The sequence below is a fragment of the Polistes canadensis genome, unplaced genomic scaffold (assembly GCF_001313835.1).
Source record: "Polistes canadensis isolate GaletaPanama2010 unplaced genomic scaffold, ASM131383v1 scaffold_63, whole genome shotgun sequence".
In the NCBI taxonomy this organism is placed as follows: Eukaryota; Metazoa; Arthropoda; class Insecta; order Hymenoptera; family Vespidae; genus Polistes; species Polistes canadensis.
This window is the reverse complement of record NW_014569610.1, coordinates 339187-357881: the sequence shown is the minus strand read 5'-3', so window position 1 is coordinate 357881 and position 18695 is coordinate 339187. Positions and strand designations below refer to the sequence as shown.

The 18695-nt window shown below is 32.3% G+C and overlaps 2 protein-coding genes across 2 annotated transcripts in view; one reads left to right on the top strand and one right to left on the bottom strand.

The window, feature by feature from the left end:
* The first annotated feature begins 1296 nt into the window (after positions 1–1296).
* LOC106786032 (HIV Tat-specific factor 1 homolog) overlaps positions 1297–18695 on the top strand; it is a 52047-nt gene continuing 34648 nt past the window's right edge. The window contains exons 1-3 of the mRNA XM_014747012.1: positions 1297–1459; positions 1650–1995; positions 2075–2449. Of these exons, the coding sequence (XP_014602498.1) occupies positions 1666–1995; positions 2075–2449 (705 nt within the window). The 5' untranslated portion in view covers positions 1297–1459; positions 1650–1665. The remainder of the gene's footprint in view (positions 1460–1649; positions 1996–2074; positions 2450–18695) is intronic.
* LOC106786033 lies at positions 3010–11484 on the bottom strand. Its single transcript, XM_014747013.1, has 5 exons — positions 11030–11484; positions 4488–4763; positions 4118–4351; positions 3781–3991; positions 3010–3636 (listed from the first exon to the last, which is right to left on the bottom strand). The coding sequence occupies exons 1-5, from the start codon at positions 11064–11066 to the stop codon at positions 3396–3398; spliced, it is 999 nt and encodes a 332-aa protein (XP_014602499.1). The 5' UTR covers positions 11067–11484; the 3' UTR covers positions 3010–3395.

The window sequence follows — 18695 nt, the reverse complement described above, 5'->3', positions numbered from 1 at the left end:
ATATTACTTCTTATCGTTATAAAGCTATCTATTATTTCAAGTATTCTCGATTGATATAATGACAAATTAATGATAAATTTATCTTTATATGTATATCATTGTCTCAAGTAAAGCTTACGATATATTCTGATCAAGATAATTGTGCTCATTTTGATAAGTTTATCAATTATATTATCTCTTGGTAAATTATCGAAATTTCATCGATATATTTTATATCAATGAAACATCAATGTATTTTTCGTTTTTGTTTAATTATAAAATCTTGTATGAAAATAAAAATGTACCAGTTGGTTTATTTGCTATCATGACTGGTTGGGATTTTGCGACAACTGGCACAGATTTTTTCTTTAATCTTCGAAAGCTGATTCTCTCGATTATCGATCCAATCACTTGTCGGAATGAGCACGGAAGCAAATATAACAAGAGCATAATGTTTTACACAGGAAATGATCTATAATAAGAAAGGTTTATGCGCGGATTATGGTTTTCCAATGATTGTGAATCGTGTATCTTGGTTAGCGTCTACTTTATTGAAGTTGAATGTACAGTTATACCAACGGTTTACACGAAATTGTCAGTATCATCTATTCGATCTTGCATCATATCTGTTGTATGCATTTAGTATTGCAAAATTGAACATTTTTAATTAATATCGTCAATTAATATCTTCTATTATCGAAGTATCATTAATTCATCGATAGATGTAAATGAAATAAAATCTTTGCAGTATAAACTTTATAAAAAATGTCTTGTGTTACATCCGTAACATATATTTTCTTTCAGGCACAAGTTATTAGAATACTTGCATGTAGCTTTCATTTAAAAATATGTTAATTCCCATGTTTATCGTGGTTATTAATTTTTTCTTAATTTCTTTCTTCTTTTTAAATAATTTTAAATAAATAGCTTACATTTTGTATAATTATATACGTTAGAGATAAGTTTTTATATATATTTGTTTTTTGGAAGTATAAATATAAGACACGAAGTACAAAACATAAACGCTGAGTCAAATATTTACATACGCAGATTATTTTTATGACTTGTGGATTGTACTTTTAAAGATTATTAAGTCAGTTTCTCATTTAACGTTGAGCAGGAAATATATTCCAGCGTTCGTGAACGATAAACACGTCATCTTTCAAAGTGTATTCAGGTATTTACCTAATCAATTTATTTGTTCTCATTTTAATAAGAATACATGCCATATGTTAGATTCGCGAGAACTGATATAGTGATTATTGAGAATCTACATTACCGACATGGTACTATGTAAAGACTGTTTAGATAATCTATAGAGTGCGTTAGTTTGAACTTTAAGAAGCTTGTAAAAATCATACTGTCAAGTTCGTGTATACATTTAATTGTCATTTGAACAAAGTTTTATCGTCGAAGAATAATCATTTTTGGTGAAATATACGACATTTGTTATTAAAGAATAATAAAAGTATTACATTCGGTAAGTTAACTTTCGTTATAATTTAGTATTCTTCGTTCTAACCTCAATATTAATTTTTAACCTCAATTTATAACACAGTGTTTGTATCATTATCATAGAATGCTATACAATTTTTAATAATTGTCATTTTTTTAATCGTAATCGAGATAAGTGACGCTGTTTTATATTAATTCAAATTTTTGTTCGATAGAAAATAATTTGTCAATATGAGTGGTTCTCCGGAGTCGAAGAAAACAGGAGAATTGACTTCAAATAATCCTGATCAATACGAATTCGATGGAGAACACTATGTATACGTGGATAAAACAACTAATGTGAAATACAAGTTTGATCAAGTGAAAAATCAGTGGGTCCCTGAAGATAAAGGCCAAACCGAAGCTGTTAAAGATGATGAAAAGAAAGAGGAAGCCAGTGGACCTGCAGTAGCTGCACCAGGTGGAGTTTATGGTTTTGAAAATGATACTCACACATATACAGACCCTAATGATGGTAGTGTTTATATTTGGGATCGAGAGAAGAACGCATGGTTCCCCAAAGTAATATTCTTTTCTTAAGTTTTATTAATACAAAGTAAATTTCAAATCTAATTTCTAATCTTCAAATTTGTGATCTTAGGTGGATGAAGATTTTATGGCTAGATATCAAATGAGCTACGGATTTGTAGATCCAAATGCAACAGAATCATCGAAAAAGTTACCAGAAAAGTCTGTACAACTGCCTCCTCCTCAACCAAAGCTGACAAAAGAACAGAAAAAAGCAGAAGCTAAAAGAAAATCTCAGGAGCCACCGACTTGGTTCGAGATAGATGAGGCCCACAATACTGCTATCTACGTTTCTGGATTACCTTTGGACATCACTATGGAGGAACTTACAGAACTCTTCAACAAATGTGGTCTTATTGCAAGGGATGAGAAAAACAAAGACAAGATCAAGTTGTATAGGGATCATGTGGGAGAATTGAAGGGTGACGCTCTTTGCACGTATATCAAGGTAAGTGGTTAAAGTTGTTTTAATATTCGATTAAATGTTTTTTATTTTCGTTATTATTCTAATTATAACATGAGACGTTAAACGTAAAATGTTTGAGGCAGACGATTGCGGTTCTACATATTTACAGATAAAGCAGTGTAAAAGTAACATTATTTCGATAGAATTATATATAATATATGTGTATACGTATGTATAACGAGTTAAAACTAAGAATTTCAACTAGCAGTAATATTTAATTACTAAAGAAAATCAAAGTATTCGTTTCAATAACATGGACATCTATATAACATCGATACATTACAAATTTTCATGTTTTTTTTGTTTTTCAAAGCTTTCATTAATAGCGAAGAAATACTAATTTTGATATGTGTAGTACAAGGGTTTAATACTCGTAATCTCGAACTTGAGTTCATTATTAATTTTTTTTCCTTTTCTTTTTTTTTTTAAATTTGGGAAGATTTTAAATAGACGATTATTTTATCTTCGAATACATAGGTTGAAAAACATACATAACGTTGTTAAAGAGAACGAATTACAATTAGATTCTAACAGATATTATATGTAATTGTATATATGTATATTTATATGTAATTTTTCTTTTTCTTATATCGTTGTCTACAATTAAATCGTTTATCGCAACGTTCGATTTAACTATTAATAAAATTCAGAAAGATAGAGAAAGAGAAGGAGAGAAAAGGAACTATGAAGGAATCGGCTTTTCATTTTCAATTAAATAAATTATCTCAGTCTGTAGCCTCGAGAGATTTCTCAAATTTCTTTTTCCTAATCTAAAAAAAAGAAAAAAGGGGGCAAAATTTGTTACTAAAAAGATAGAAGAGAAACAGAGAAAGAGAGGGAGAGAAAGAGAGAGAGGAAGAGAGAAAAGAAGAAAAAAATGGCATTAGGAGAAGCTGATGACTCGGTGGTGTAAATAGGATTACATTTTTCAAAGTTTAAGCAAAACCTCCTCTCGTGCGAAATCATTGATTTTCGCTTGGAATTGAGATAATACGTCGTTTACATTCGATAATGTTTGGGGCTGATTATGCCCAGCGTTGCTCGGTCCATCTCCCAAAAAAGCACCGTATTCTTGCTTTTGAGATAAAATTTGTGCGACATTCGGTGCCGTCGCACTCGAAATCGTCCTGTTAGAATGATGTCGCATTTTTTCTTTCATACTTCTCTGCCTGAAATATGAATTACCAAGAAAATGAGCCTATTTTTATATTGTTCTTTTCTTTTTTTCTTTTTTTATTAGAGAGAAAGATAAATTAGAAGAAAAAGAAATGATTTATTTTCTTTTTTAAATGAGATTATTTAAGATGATTTACTTGATAGGTGGCCTCGAGCCAGGATTCACACCATGCGCCCATTGTTGATTCACGTTTTGTTCGGTCCAATCTCTGTTCCAATCAGCCCGTCCTTTTTTTCGTTTATTATTTTGCCTCTGAAACTCGCCGGGATATTTTTTTCCTTGTTTACGAGGCTTTACTCTTTGGTTTTGCGGTGCGAAAGGATCGGCCGTCTTTTTACGTCTTCTGGCTATAATTTTGTTACGGTATAATTAAATTTAAAAAAGTATTTTTTCCAAATTCATCCGTGAAAAAATGTTAATTAACAAGACACGTTAATTTGATGTTATATTAAGAAATATTAATATATTTTCACCTATTCTCCCGGCTGGTACTTCACAAATATAATGCTTCCGTTGCACACAACTTTTGGCGTTCCATTTATATTTCAAAGAGGGATCCAATACAATGCAATGCCAGGCGTATTGTTCAGACTTGCCGGGATTTATTTTACCAAAGCTCTGAAAAACCATTTTCTCGCCGGTAACACCCCACTCCCAAGCCATCTGTTGCCAGTTATAAATTCCACCTATCCATCGTTCCAATTTTGCTAAATAAAAGTTTCGTCTTCGTTAGGAAGGGTTAACGAGCAATTACGATTTTGCTAATTAAGAAATTGTATTTTAACGGTTTTAATGATTGTAGTCACGTACGTGTACGTATATAAATATATCTGTTATACTTACTAAATTGATCACCCATCAGGTATTTCCTTAACATTCTATCCTTTCCATTTCTGTCTAGTACCGCTAAAGTTGCATTTCTGTCCTTGCAATGAAAGTACGCTTCTCTCCAGGGTGCTGTACCCGCGCTCAAGTAATAGCAAAATCTTTTCAATCGAAAAAATCCTATTGGGCAGGCGAATCGTTTGATCCGTTCATGTTGTCGATTTGGTTTATCTTGACTTTTTGGTGGAATGGTTATACCGAAACTGTGAGGATCTACCAAGGTCGAGGATATCCCTGTAAAAAATAAACAATTCTTTTTTCATTACTTTGAAATATTTCGTCCGTAACGTATTCAGAAAATATTATACGATGTATTAATTATTAACATCTAACGCGCGTACGAATATACGCTACTTGTATTTTATTTCTAATCTTTTGTTAATACGTAGAATTCATCTTTGAAGTTTATTTAATGAATTTCTAGTTGCACAGTTTGAAAGCATTTCGCGCAGTTATTTGCGCGTTCGGTTCTCTGCTTTTCAATTAATGCTCGGTTTAATTAATTTCAAACTTTAGCGAAATCCGACATATGGAATCGAATCAGAAGCAGTACATCGTTTGATTTGAATTTCATTCGAACCGTATATATATATATATATATATATATATATATATATATGTATGTGTATTTGGATAGAAGGTTAGAGCACGGCCGTTCTAATAAATTACATTTTTTAAACGTATCCTTGAATGGAATTTTCAAAGATTACGTAAGTACTTATATCTATACATATGTACATGTGTCTGTTTCATGGTTGAATAGTCGTAAACGCCTATGTTATTACGAAAGGATATATTTGTCGATCGTTCTGACAAATGCGGGCTATTGTTTGAGAATCAATTTTCTCTCATACGATGTAGGAATACAATGGGAGATTATATGGGGATCAATTTTAACAGAACTGCCAACTCGTTATTTTTGTATTAATCCTGCCTGGAAAATCACTCTCGTGTTCGTTAGATTTATTTATTTATTTTTTTTTATTTGCGACGTATTTTCTTTTTCGCGCGTATCTCGATTATTTTGCTTTTTATTTTATTTTTTTTTTTCTCATTTTTTCTATTATTTTTTAACCCATTTTGTTTATCTCTATAATAAATCCGTAACGTAGGTGTTGCATCGTTATAAACGACTATATCGACGTAATTGCACGAAAATTTATGATATACTCGTTATTAATTATATTCTTTGAATTATTCTGTTTAATAGTCTCTGGTATTTGTGAATAGTTACATGGCTTCTTTCTAATACGAATTTATGGCGGTTACATGGTTCGTGTCATTCCCGTTCATCTAATTGACCGACAATGGGGGTTCTCTCAGAGAACAACCGACTATTTATTACATTCACACGTTTACCAAGATCTTTTATTACTTTGCGACGATTACTTCTATTTCATACAATTCTTTTGATATATTTGTAACAACTATTATTCCTATTTACGAATGCATTAACTTTTCCTCTCTCTCTCTCTCTCTCTCTCTTCCTCGTTCTCCGTTTGATTTATCTGTAATTTTCTTGACCTGATTACGAAATTTCGATTAGTTATCAATGATACTTTTCTTTCAAATTCCCCTGCCGCCACTCTTATGTCAGTTACGCGAAACATCCTGTAGAGATATGAAGATCGATGAAGAAGTATCGTATCGGAAAGTTCAGAAACAAATTGAACAGTCCATCGACAGAGAAGAGCCAAGCTGAAAATAAACTTCCGCGTAGGGTGGAATGTGCTTAACCCGGTTCAATGCATTTAATGATGCCTATTCCGAGAAACAATATTGTTCTAGAAAATTGTCTTGGTTTTATTAACTAGACGGAGACACCGAAAATTATATTCGCGTGTGAACGAACACGACTACAATATAATCTTATTGTAAGATACAATATTTTTAATAGTTAACTAAATTCATTTGTATATTTTAGTCTTTTAACTTTAATGAGATACTTTATGAAAACAATTGAAAGTATTTTTGTTAATCGTATCGTCACACGTTTATGTGCAATTTATTTTATATTTTAGCAAAACCACGACGGTTGTATTACATAATTTATATTATTGCACGAATTTAAATTTAATCGACAATAAATCGGCGAGTTGTTTCAAATGTAGAACATCTGCGAGGAATTTCTTTAAAACTTGCCAAAAAGTATTCGTTGATTGATGTTTAGTCTCTTGGTTGGAATTATTCTTTTTCTTTTTTTCTTTTTTTCATAAACATGTAACACAAAACGATATTGCTTCAAAAATCGTTAACTTTTATCGTGTTCGTGTATATGGTATATTCGTGATCGTGTACCGTAAACTGTTGGTAGTTTGCCGACATAAACGGATGCGTATGCATTCGATGCAAATTTGTATGGGAATTTTTATTTTTTTTTTTTTTTTTTATTATTATTATTTATACATACACCGCGAACGTGTGTCTGCGGCGATGAATTTATTCAAAATTTTTCTATGTAGGATAGGTCGAGTCGCGCTGCTCGTTAAAACACAAAATTTACGTAACTTTTTCACATGTATGCATACGCTTATTATATTACACGCTATTATTTAATACTTAGTATATGGGTATGCGTATGCGTATGCGTATGCGTGCGTGCGTGCGTGTGTGTGTGTGTGTGTGTGTGTGTGTGTGTGTGTGTGTGTGTGTAACCAACTTCGACTTGTTAATCATTCGTTCCGATAAAAAGCTCTCTTTAAACATTGAAAATAAATTTATTTTTATCGAAGATATCTCTCGATAGAGTTTTAATATCATTCGTTCTTCGTATTACTAATTATATTTATTTCATTTTATTTTTCAAAGAAAAATATCAAATGAATTTTTTCACGCGTATAGTATATAGAATAGTAAATTTATTTATAATTGTTTTTATTTTATTTTTCGGTATATAGGAGTCAATGTCGAAACGTTCGAGTTCGAGTTCTCGTAGCAGAATAATTTACGTCGACACAGGTAGAACGTGAATTATTGGACATACGCGGTCACGTGTTATCGTAAATTAAATTTCACTGTAGTAGAAATGGTCCAGTTTCATGGTTTGGAACATCGCAAGTGCTAGGGAGTTCTATTCCGTTTTAGTATTTGGTCAAGGATCGTTTGTTTGGGAAAACGATATCATCCATACATCAAGAAGATAGGATATCATCTGTACGCTTTAAATCGTAGCACCGATGCTACCTTTCGAAAGATCCATTTTCTATAAACAAGTTCGAATTCGAGAGAGAAAGAAAGAGAAAACGAAAGGTTGCAGTTATTCTATACCATATTCGATATATGCATCAAATGATCACTATCCTTTTATAACGACACCGTGTTCCATTTATTATTTCAAAGTTCGAAGAAAGAGAGTGTTTTAAAATGAGTATTCGTGTTTATCCAATCTAATATATCGATCATAATTTTATTTCCTATCATTCGTTTCTCTAAGATAAGGAAAGAACAAAAAATAGAAGAAAGTTTATTACCAACGTTCGAAAGACTTTATCATTTGCCTTATTAATATTCGATTTTATTTATTTTTTATTTCACAGTATTATTAGTAAAATTATACGTCGAATAGTAGGAATACAGGTCGAGTCAAACGTTATTTTACTAACATTATTTTCTTTTTATCGATTTTTATATAAGAATTATTTTTATTTTTTTCGTAGAGAATAACTGATTCCGAGTAATCTTAAGTATTAACGATATTATATAAATTATATTTTATCTTAATTCGGTAAATAGATGATTACGATGAATGATAGGAATCCTTGATTCACTCTGTAAATAAGCATTCACGTTCGAATAATATCGAATAGATATGCAAAAGAACATGCTGCGTAAATGGTTTTCCAGAACGTAATTCGTGAGTAATAGAGCAAGTCAAGTTACGTAGAAATTTGCGAGTTCGTAGTAATAAAACAACGGTAAACTTTCGATAATCCTGGTGCTAACTATGACGTTAATCGACCTAATTTTTCTCCAAAACTTCGAATATTTTCCAAATTTTCTCACCAAGTTGAAAAATAAATCGTTACCTACGTTTTCTTAGTTGACGTTTATTTAATAAGTAAAAGAGATTGTTAGATCCACCCACCAAATGTTCTTACTTTCATAGAGTAAATAATATATGGTATGTGTTACAAGGCAAACTCGAGCTTTGTATTGTAACAGGTTCAATTTCGCGCATGACTCATTCACGAACTTTTGGTTGGTTTAATAATATCCACTTGATTATTTCACCAAGGTACATTTCTTTCTTAATTAAATAAAAATTAATACATTTGTATACGTAAATTAAATATTCCTTTCCATTTGTATCGAAATGTCTATTTTGAATATAAACGAAAAAGATATTCGGATAAATCCTGAATTCGTAATGTCATTTAAATTTAACTATAAACTTAATCTTATTCACTTAATACATTATATCCCAATTTTTATTTTTAAAAATAGAAATAAAAAATTCTCGCGTTTGTCTCCTCCGTGAGATATTCCAAGTTCAACGATAAGGTTTATCCTTGAGTGTATCGTCGTTCCAGAGAAAGAAAGATATAAAAAAAAGAAAAAGGAAAGAGAAATAAAAGGACCGGATTCTCGCTAGTCATCATTTCTTCTCGACTCATAAAAATTCTCAAAGCATATATTAGAGATTCAACGATAAGCTAATTCGGTGTCTTTTCGTAGTTGACTGAAACGTTTATGCGATAAGAGTATAAAAAGGTAGTATTACATAAGTTGTGCAAGTGGGACAGAAAATAACCACGGTTTGTTCTTGTCTTTGAAAATTTATCGTTCCTTTTCTCGCGGACATGCAAGTGAGAGAAAAGAGAGAGAGTGAAATAAATTTGAATCTGGTTTGATAATATGTGCTCGCACTATTTGCTATCTTCTATCTCTATCTCTCTCTCTCTCTCTCTCTCTCTCTTTCTTCCTCTCTTATTTCGCCCTATCTTCGTGAACGGATTCTGAACAAGCGAAAATAGATCTTAGCCGGTTGGCTCTAAAGCTTTGCATCTATCCATCTCTCTCTCTCTCTCTCTCTTGCACTTTCGTGTTCTGGTGCTTTGGGGATAGAGTAACAACATAATTCGATTACTGGATCATTTACCGATAGCATCTAGTTTGCAAGGCTGGTGTTCTATCAAGTTACCTGACAATCGCTTGAGCAATTAACACGTCCAGCATACGTCGGACCTGGTACGATAGCTCATTTTCACGTAGATACAGCTTCTTCTCTCTCTCTCTCTCTCTCTCTCTCTCTCACTCTTTCTATACGATGTTAGTTCGAAGATCATATCGGTATCTTATTAATTTTCTATTTAAAGAGAACGAACATTCCCTAAGGGTTAGGATTTTAATATTATTGAACGAGATGATTTACAAGCTGACCTTATTACAAATTAGTATCACTCTATTATCGTTGTTTTGTGAAAGGTTTTAACGACACGATAGTAATATAAAAATTGTTCATAGGCGAAGGACAACGCGGCGGGAGAATGGTCAAGGTTGGCTATGAAGAATTGTACTTGTTGGTAATCGATTACACATATAGACGTCAACACGATAGATTCAAATTTATTTAGAGACAGTATAATCGTGATAATATCGCAATTATTTTCTTTCTCGAGTTTGTAAAAAAAAAAAAAAAAAAAAAAAAAAGAAAAAGTCGTACAAGTTAATTGCATCTCGCGTTGATTATTTTTTTGCTTTTAATCTTATATTTAACCTTCGTAGTGTTATTTGCGAGAAGAATTTATTCATACCCAAGTCTTTTTCTTTTTCGTAGTCGACGACGCCTTTATAAAATCGATTATGTGCTGATTTTTGTTTTACTATTTTTATTATTTTTTTTTTGGTTTCGTTCGAAAAAGACGTCTTATATCGTCGTTTTATAATCGAATACGTTTCACGCATATTCTCATCTAAAGCCGAGATATCGTGTGTTATCGTTGCAAACCAATTGGAAGATCTCTAATTGGTTCGTCGCGTGTATACATTATAGTTGGCGCGCATGAGACGATCGTTACCTGGTGTTAGTTCGTATTAAGCGTGGGACAAATGTGAGTTTCGCATTCCATCTTCAAAGATTTATGTATCGATAACACCGTCTATGTTTCATATTGTTAATTAAGGTTAATTCGTTAACGCGTTTGCTTATCGATTCATTTCTATTTTTTAACGAAACTATTTTCTCCGATTTTCTACTATATACCAGTGTTAATTAATTAAACAAATTCTATGCTTTCGTATTAAATATTTGCACGAGTATATATTTCGTTCATTTCGTTATACAAGAACAAAAATATTCGTCAGAGTTATTTAACAAAAAATGCACGCGTTTATTTTAAATAATAAATGTTGCGATTATAGAAGATATAAAAAACAAACATATATATATATATATATATATATATGAATGAACAAACACGAGGATACTTTTTTTTCTTTTTTTGTTTTTTTTTTTTCGTTTAAAGATAAGGAATGAACGTTAAGACGTGAAATTATTTTACCTGTCGCACAGAGCAGAACGATCCAAAGTTTCCACATGATTTATGTCAGAGTACAAAAATCGCGATAACTTATTCACCAAAATCGTCGTTAGTGTTACGAAGACGAAGATACGAAATCGTCCTCATTCTCGAGCACTCGTCAATCGCGTTTATATCACCTTTGATCTTTTTTTTCTCTACCGATCGATGATCGATCGATCGATCTACTATCGATCAGATAGTAAGATATCTATCTTATTAAGATAGATTCAAAATAAAATAGATCGAAATGTTTCTCGTTAATATTCGATTACATATATATTTCTTTATATATATATATATTTATCTTATAAACAGAAAAACGCGCGATCAGGTGATATTTTTGTTGCACTTTTAACTTAATAAAAGTAAGAACGTTATTATCGATATGGGAAAAATAATATAAAACGATTGTTCACATTGTTCTCTTTAATCTTTTTTCGAATTAGAACATTTTCTTTTCTTTTCTTTTTTTTTCTTTTCTTTTTTTTTCTTTTTGGATTAGTTATTGTCGTCGTTCATGCGTAATATATTTAATATGAATTTCTACGAGGAACGTTCTTCGATGAAGGTTCGCGGACGACTGAGGCTGCCACCGACGTCGAGTCCACCACGTCGACGAGGAGGTGTAGGTCTCGAGTATAGAGGGAGAGTACGAAAGAGGAAGAGTGAGAGAGTATAAGGGAAAGATAGATAGATATATAGAGAGAGAGTTAGATAGAGGGAGATAGAGAGAGAGAGAGAGAAACGCGAGTTTTCGATCCTGACTACTACTCCTACTTCCTACCCGGATACTTTCTCGATATCGTAGCATTTTTCAGACTACACTTTTACCCAGCTGCGTTTGCCATCATTTCTTCTGTCAAATAACGAGGAAGCAGGGTGACATGTGACACTACCTGGATTTCTTCCTTTCGAGAAATGCGAGAAGAGGGGGAAAAAAATGGAGAAAGAGAATAAAAAAACGTTGGTGGAAGAATAAAAGGAGGTAAAAAGAAAGAGAAAAAAGAAGAAAATATTGCGGGAAGAATGAGCTTCTTCTTCTTCTTCTTCCTTCCAAGGAAAAAAATGAAAAGAAAGAAAGAGATATATATATAGAGAGAGAGAGGGAGAGGGAGAGATGCAAAAAAAATGTTTCCTTCTTTCATTGTGTCGCATTGCTTTCGTCTCTCCTTTCATCGCGGCCGATTCTTTTTCTGGGGAGTTCGTTTTTTTTTTATTATAAAAAATTTCAAAACGAACGCGCGGGTCAGCTTTTTTTTTCCTCCCTCGGGCAAAATTTCCTCCGGGATAAATCTTCATTGAGACGAATATTATCTATCATTTCGTGTTCGCGAAATAGATTTCGATGCTTTTCCGCGTTATTTTCTCATTGTTAGAGATGTATCCGCGAGATGGATATAATATAATACGGATTTATTTTATGCACCAGCGACAAAAAAAAAAGTATTCCTATGCACGGGTTGTTCCTACTTTTCTTTTTTTTACTCTCTCTCTCTCTCTGTTTTTATATATTTTTGTTGTCGTTGTTGTTGTCTTTTTTTCAAATGTAAAATAATATGTAGATATGTAGATATGTAGATGAACAGCGTGACGTACAACTTGATCTTTTGGTTTTTTCGTTTTTTTTTTTTTTTCGTCAGCATAAATATTTGAAAATAATTATAACGAAGTATTGTATTCTATACGGTACACGTTGTTGTTTATTTAAAATCAGATCAAAATAAAAAAAATAAAACCGGAGGCAAAAGAGAAAAAACAGCAAACTAACGCTATTGTAAATATAATTTTTATTTCCCGGAGGCAGGAGTTCCTTTTTTTTTTGAATGTTACATTTTAACGAGACAGAATTCATTCACTTCTTAGATTTACGCTCGAGGTAAAATGCAACAATTCTTTTACCGAACTACGTATTATAAATATTATTAATCTAGAAACTCCTTGAGAGAAAGTGGGTAAATTTTTGACGCAACTGGTCCGGAAAGATTGCGAATGCTGAAAGGTGGGTTAGCAAAAAGAGGGAAAGAGAGAGAGAGAGAGAGAGATAAAGATAAAGGTAGAAAAGAAATATACAGTCTTCGTCTTTAAATTACCAGGCTGGTTTAATAAGCGAATAGAGGGGAAGATTGTACCCTTATTTCCAACCCGAACAAAACGAATACTACGATTTCGCTCGAGTTAACTGAGAATCCCTTCTCCCTTATAGTAATACTCGGTCTCAAAAATGTTTCTCCTCGAAAGAAAATAAAACATTTAAAGAAAATAATACGATGTTGTTATAAAGGAAAATGAAATTCTTACTCTTCGGAATGTTACTCGTTCCTTTGAACGATGATATATTAAATAAATGTAAATAAAGAAAAATTTGTATCCAACGTGTAAAACCGATCGAACGAATTTAATATCGTTACTTCATTTTTATCCTATCGTTATACCCATGGTTATTTGAGAAAGATTTCGTTGAAATTAATCGGAAGAAAAAGAAATAAAACAAAATGAAAATAGGATGTAAAAAAAGGGATATTTGAATTAAAAATAAAATAATCCATCAGGGGCAAGAAGTGCGCGCGTTGATATAAACGGCTCGTTTATAACTTCAGCATCATATATATATATATATATATATATATATATATATATATATATATGTATGTATGCATTTATTTAAACATGTATATATAGGTGTACATATATTGGCTTCCGCTTCGTTGAAACATTGAAGTGGAGGAAGCATCGATTCGATTTCGGCGGATGTAAAACGCAGGAGCGACTCTGTAAGCTCGACGATAAAATACAAGAGCGATTATCGTAAAGAGAGAGAAAGAAAAAAAAAAAGATAGAGAAAGAGAGTGGTCTCTCTCTACGTCGAAATATTCGGTTCAATGAACCCATACCCCTTTTGGTCCAAGAGAGAAAGAGAGAGAGAGAGAGAGTTACATCGTGTATTTCGTACCGAGAAGGAGGCGTTGGCGGTTGAAATATGTTCGGTGCATAGAGTTCACGCTCGTAAGAATTGATATCAGTGGTCGTTACATTTACGAGTACGTGGTCTTATTCATCTTGTAACATCGACGAACCATTAATATCCTTTTACGTTACTGTTCGTACCTTATTTTTCGTATATACATAATATTGTAGTTACATTATTTACGATACACATCGATACAGTTATCAATTTCTTTCAATTCAAAGCGAGATAAACAACAAAAATTATTCCTTTTCCTCTCTTTTTTTTTTTCCTTCGAATTCATTTAAATAATCGTTGTCATCGTCTATTGTAAGATATTCAAGAAACGTCATCCCCTTTTTTTTCATACGCTATTATTAAACTACTCATTTCGAATTTATTCATGTAAGATCACGTATGTTATAAAACTTAGCTCGATTTGTAACGCTCTATAAAGAAATCGAGATGATCTAATTTTTTTGTCTTCTTCTTCTTTGTTTCTTTATTGATTCTTATTCATTATTTTCTCTACTAACAAGAATACACCTCGTCGATTTCACGAACATCTTTTCGTCGAAGAGAGATTATTATTTTTTTTTTTTTTCGGTTTTCTTTCTTTTCTTCGTATTATTTTTTTTTTATCTTTCTCTCTCTCTCTCTCTCTTTTCTCATCATCGAACTATCTTAGAGTTCTAATCGTGTATTTAATGAGCTATCAAGTAGACTCACTCGATTGGCTAAAATGCTGAACCACTAGATAGACTTATTTCATTCTTTTTTCTTTTATAATATAGATCGATGTCGTGATTCGAAGGAATAATTATCCCTTTATTCGGGATGTAACGTTGATTGCCGATATAATTGTTCATTAATGAGCGAAGGAACAAATAGGTGAATATCTTATCGATCGTTGATTGGGGAGTAACGTTAATTACCGTATCGTGTATCTTTGACGATTCGATAAGAGAGGAACTTATCGGTTAAATTCGATTCCTATTTTAATTGGGTCTTGTAACGTTTTGCTGAGCCATCATACACACACACACACACACATTCGAATATTAAACGTTATTTAGTTTTTTTGTGTTCTTATTTATTATCTTTGCCTTTTGTTTTATCGTCGAAGATAAAATTCAAATAGTCCAGATTTTCAACCAACCGCAACGAAGACAACGAAGACAACGAACAAGAAGAAAAATAATAATAAGAAGAAGAAGACAACTTTTATGCGTACCAATGGTGAACGACTGAACAAATATCGTTATCTCTTCTCTCAGTTATTTTCTCATCCTTGAACTCGGATACCGTTTGTACCGTCACCCATCTCACGTTTACATACCTTGTACCACCACCGTCTACATTCGCCAATGCCCGCCCGGCTTCTCTTTCTTGAAATTCTATGGGCATACGTAAAACCGTAGTCTATGGCACGAACGACCTTCGTTGATTTTATTCCCTCGCTAAAGTAAAACTCCACTTGGTATGGAGTGTGTCTTTCCTTTTCAAACTCTCGCATTCTATTCTTCTCATATAAACTTTAAATATTGATCGTAAGATCTGGGCTAAGGTTAATTAAAAGAATTAAACTTTTTTCCCCTCCCACTCCCTTTCCCCTTTTAATTTTCTTCTTTATTATTTGAAAGGAATAACAGTTTGCGCGAGAGAGAGAGAGAGAGAGAGAAAGATGATGATTTTATTTTAAGTATTTATTTATATTTCTTTCTTTTCTAGTTGTATTCCTTATATATATTAAGATATTTGATTAAGATTCCTTTTTCTTTAAAGTTTTATTTTACGATTCCAAGTGCATCATAGCTATTATACTTGTCTTCTTCTGCATACTTATTTTCTTGAGATTTTATAATTGTTATCGCTTAAGAAGGATTATACGAATTTTCTTTGTTCAAGTACATTTTATTTCCTAAGTCATTCTTTTAAGCTGGTGTCTCTAATATAATTCTATTTCTAATACTTTAATATTCATAGCCAAGACAAAGGATGATGCATTTTTTTATTTACAATTAGACAGTATTTTTGTATCCTAATATTCACACACACACACACACACACACCTACGTGAATCTTAATTAGTTCGATTCATTAGATATTGCCTTCATGAGAGTTCTACTTTCTCTGTGTATGCATCTATCTCTTACTTTTTATTTCCTCTTTTTTTCTGGTATCTCGAAGGACGTTTTAAACGGGAGACTCTTCGTGCCATGCAGTTAGTTATTCGTGTACGCGTCTTCTTAATTAAAAGACACATTGTAACGTTTCTTTTGTACAATCCTTTTATTTCTTTTTTTTTTCTTTTTGTTAAAACATACGTTTGGTTCCTGGATGATAAATGTTTCAAATAAAAAATCTATGAGATATCTCGTAGTAATAGGGTTTTTATTCATAAAATTATCGACTAGTGTTTCACGGATTAATTATCTTATCTTTTACCGAAAGTAGACACACGGGAGGATTGCAGCAACTACGTTTAAGCCTCGTAAAATCCCACGCGAATTTGAGTAGGAGCATTCGTTTATTATCTCAAAAAATCTCACGAGTCAAATCTTGGCTGCAAGTATTACGTTCCATCTCAACAGGTCGATTAAGTAACTTTTATTGTTCTTTCGAAACGTAGTCTACCACGTTTGCAACAGTCGAGTTATGAGACAGTAGTAGCACCGTTTGGTCGTTTTAATAAATCATTTTTATCATATTTTTCCTCTCGTGAATTCATTTAATAATAAGTCGACTAACAAATTAAACGACATTTGATTTATTTCAAATTTTCACATTGCAATCGTATCTTAATCATCGATTGATCGAAACAAATCAATTAATGTTCATATATATATATACATTTGGAAATAATTAATATCGCTTAAATATTGTATTAAATTGAAATTAATGATTATCATGATTAATTGCATTCATATTTTCCACGTAACAAACGTGTATATATAATTACAGCTGCTGATATACTTTTCTTTTAAAACAAATAAACAAAATGAAAGGTAGACAAATGCCGATTGAATTTGGTACGATGGGTTATGGTGGTGTAGTAGTTTAAATCGAAAACTCGCGGCTTCGATCGGTTTCATAGACGACTGTGATGTATCCAATAGATAGCACAGTGATAAATGGAATTGGCGTGAGGCCATTAAACGGAAACACTTGTCCCACGAGCTTCTATGCGGCGTGACGATATTTTTGAAGTAGGTTTATCTCGAGGAGCTTAAGTTCACGAGTTCGGCCAACGACAAATCGATTTTCCTACGAGACCGATGAGCTTTTGGTTAAGCTTCGATTCTTCCAAAATAAGCGCGCACATACAAGCACAGATATTCCGAATTATTTGGTTTTATTTTGCCAAAATATTTTCAATTCGTTCTATTCCATGTTGTTTCTTTTTTCTTTCTTTTCTCATTCTTAGAAATCATTTGGCAAGAAAGACGTCTGGTGTGTATTATTCGTTTTAAATCGTAATATAAAAAACAAAAAGAAAAATTAGTCTTTAGTCGTCGTTTGATTCGCGTCAAAGTAACGTTTTAACATTTCCGTTTAATTTCTCTATCTCGGTTCGAAATTATTTTATATTTAATCATTCGTTTTTCTATATCATCCTTCTCTTCTTATCATTATTATTTTATTATTTATTTCGATAAAGTAGCGAAATATTTTCTTCTTGTTGTTTTGCATCGGTTTTTACCTACGTCATATTAAATCTCGCGTAATAAGTCGAGAAACCGCGGTAGCAAAAGAATAAAGAAGAGAAGGTGTGGTAGGGTAGGAGTGGAAGAAGAGGAGGAGGAGGAAGAGGAGGAGGAGGAGGAAGAAGAGGAGGAGGAGGAAGAAGAGGAGGAGGAGGAGGGGGGGGGAAGAGGGTTAATAGAATCTTGTTTGAGCTATTCGTTACGTTTAACACGGTTAACCGGATATCATCGAAAAATAGATAGAACGACGCGTCGATGGTCGTGAGTCATTGGCATAATCATCATCCTATCGTTAAATTCCTCGCGTAAATTCGCGATCCCAACATAGTAATTACGTTGTTTTCGCGTTACGCAAATTAATTTCTCTTTTACCCCCCTGCCCTCTTCTCTTTTCCCCTTTTTGTCGTTTCTCAACCGATCAGCGCTTTTTATCGTGAAACACACGAAGGAAAATTAATTTATAAAATGAATTTATCTTTCGCGAAGGGGGAGGAGAACAAAAAAGTAAATTAATATAAATACCAAATAAATATCGTACAAAAGTAAAAATGATTATAAAAATTTAATCCACCTTTCGATGTTTTTGCACTGCTATTTTTTGAATTTTTTACATATCATTTTTTATTTATTTGTTTTTTTCATACCCTACCTAGAGTCAATACTTTTAAAGCAATGTCCCACTGTGTGGCGTACGTGGCGATAACTGTCGCAGAACCATTTGGGATTCTGGGTTAAAACCTTAACAACGACGGGTTCGTTGACTCTCTGTTGCTTTTGTTGCTTCTTTCAGTATTCGAGAAAAAAAGTAGTCGAAGCTCATCAAAGTGAAAAATAATTTACTATATAATAAAATCAAGTCTTACAAATTATCAATAAAAATAAATTTCTCAATTAGTTTCTCTCTAGTATTTGTGATAAATTACTAGAGAATTTTTCTATCATTAACTTGTACTCGATAAAAAAAAAATATATATATAAAATCATACTTATTTAA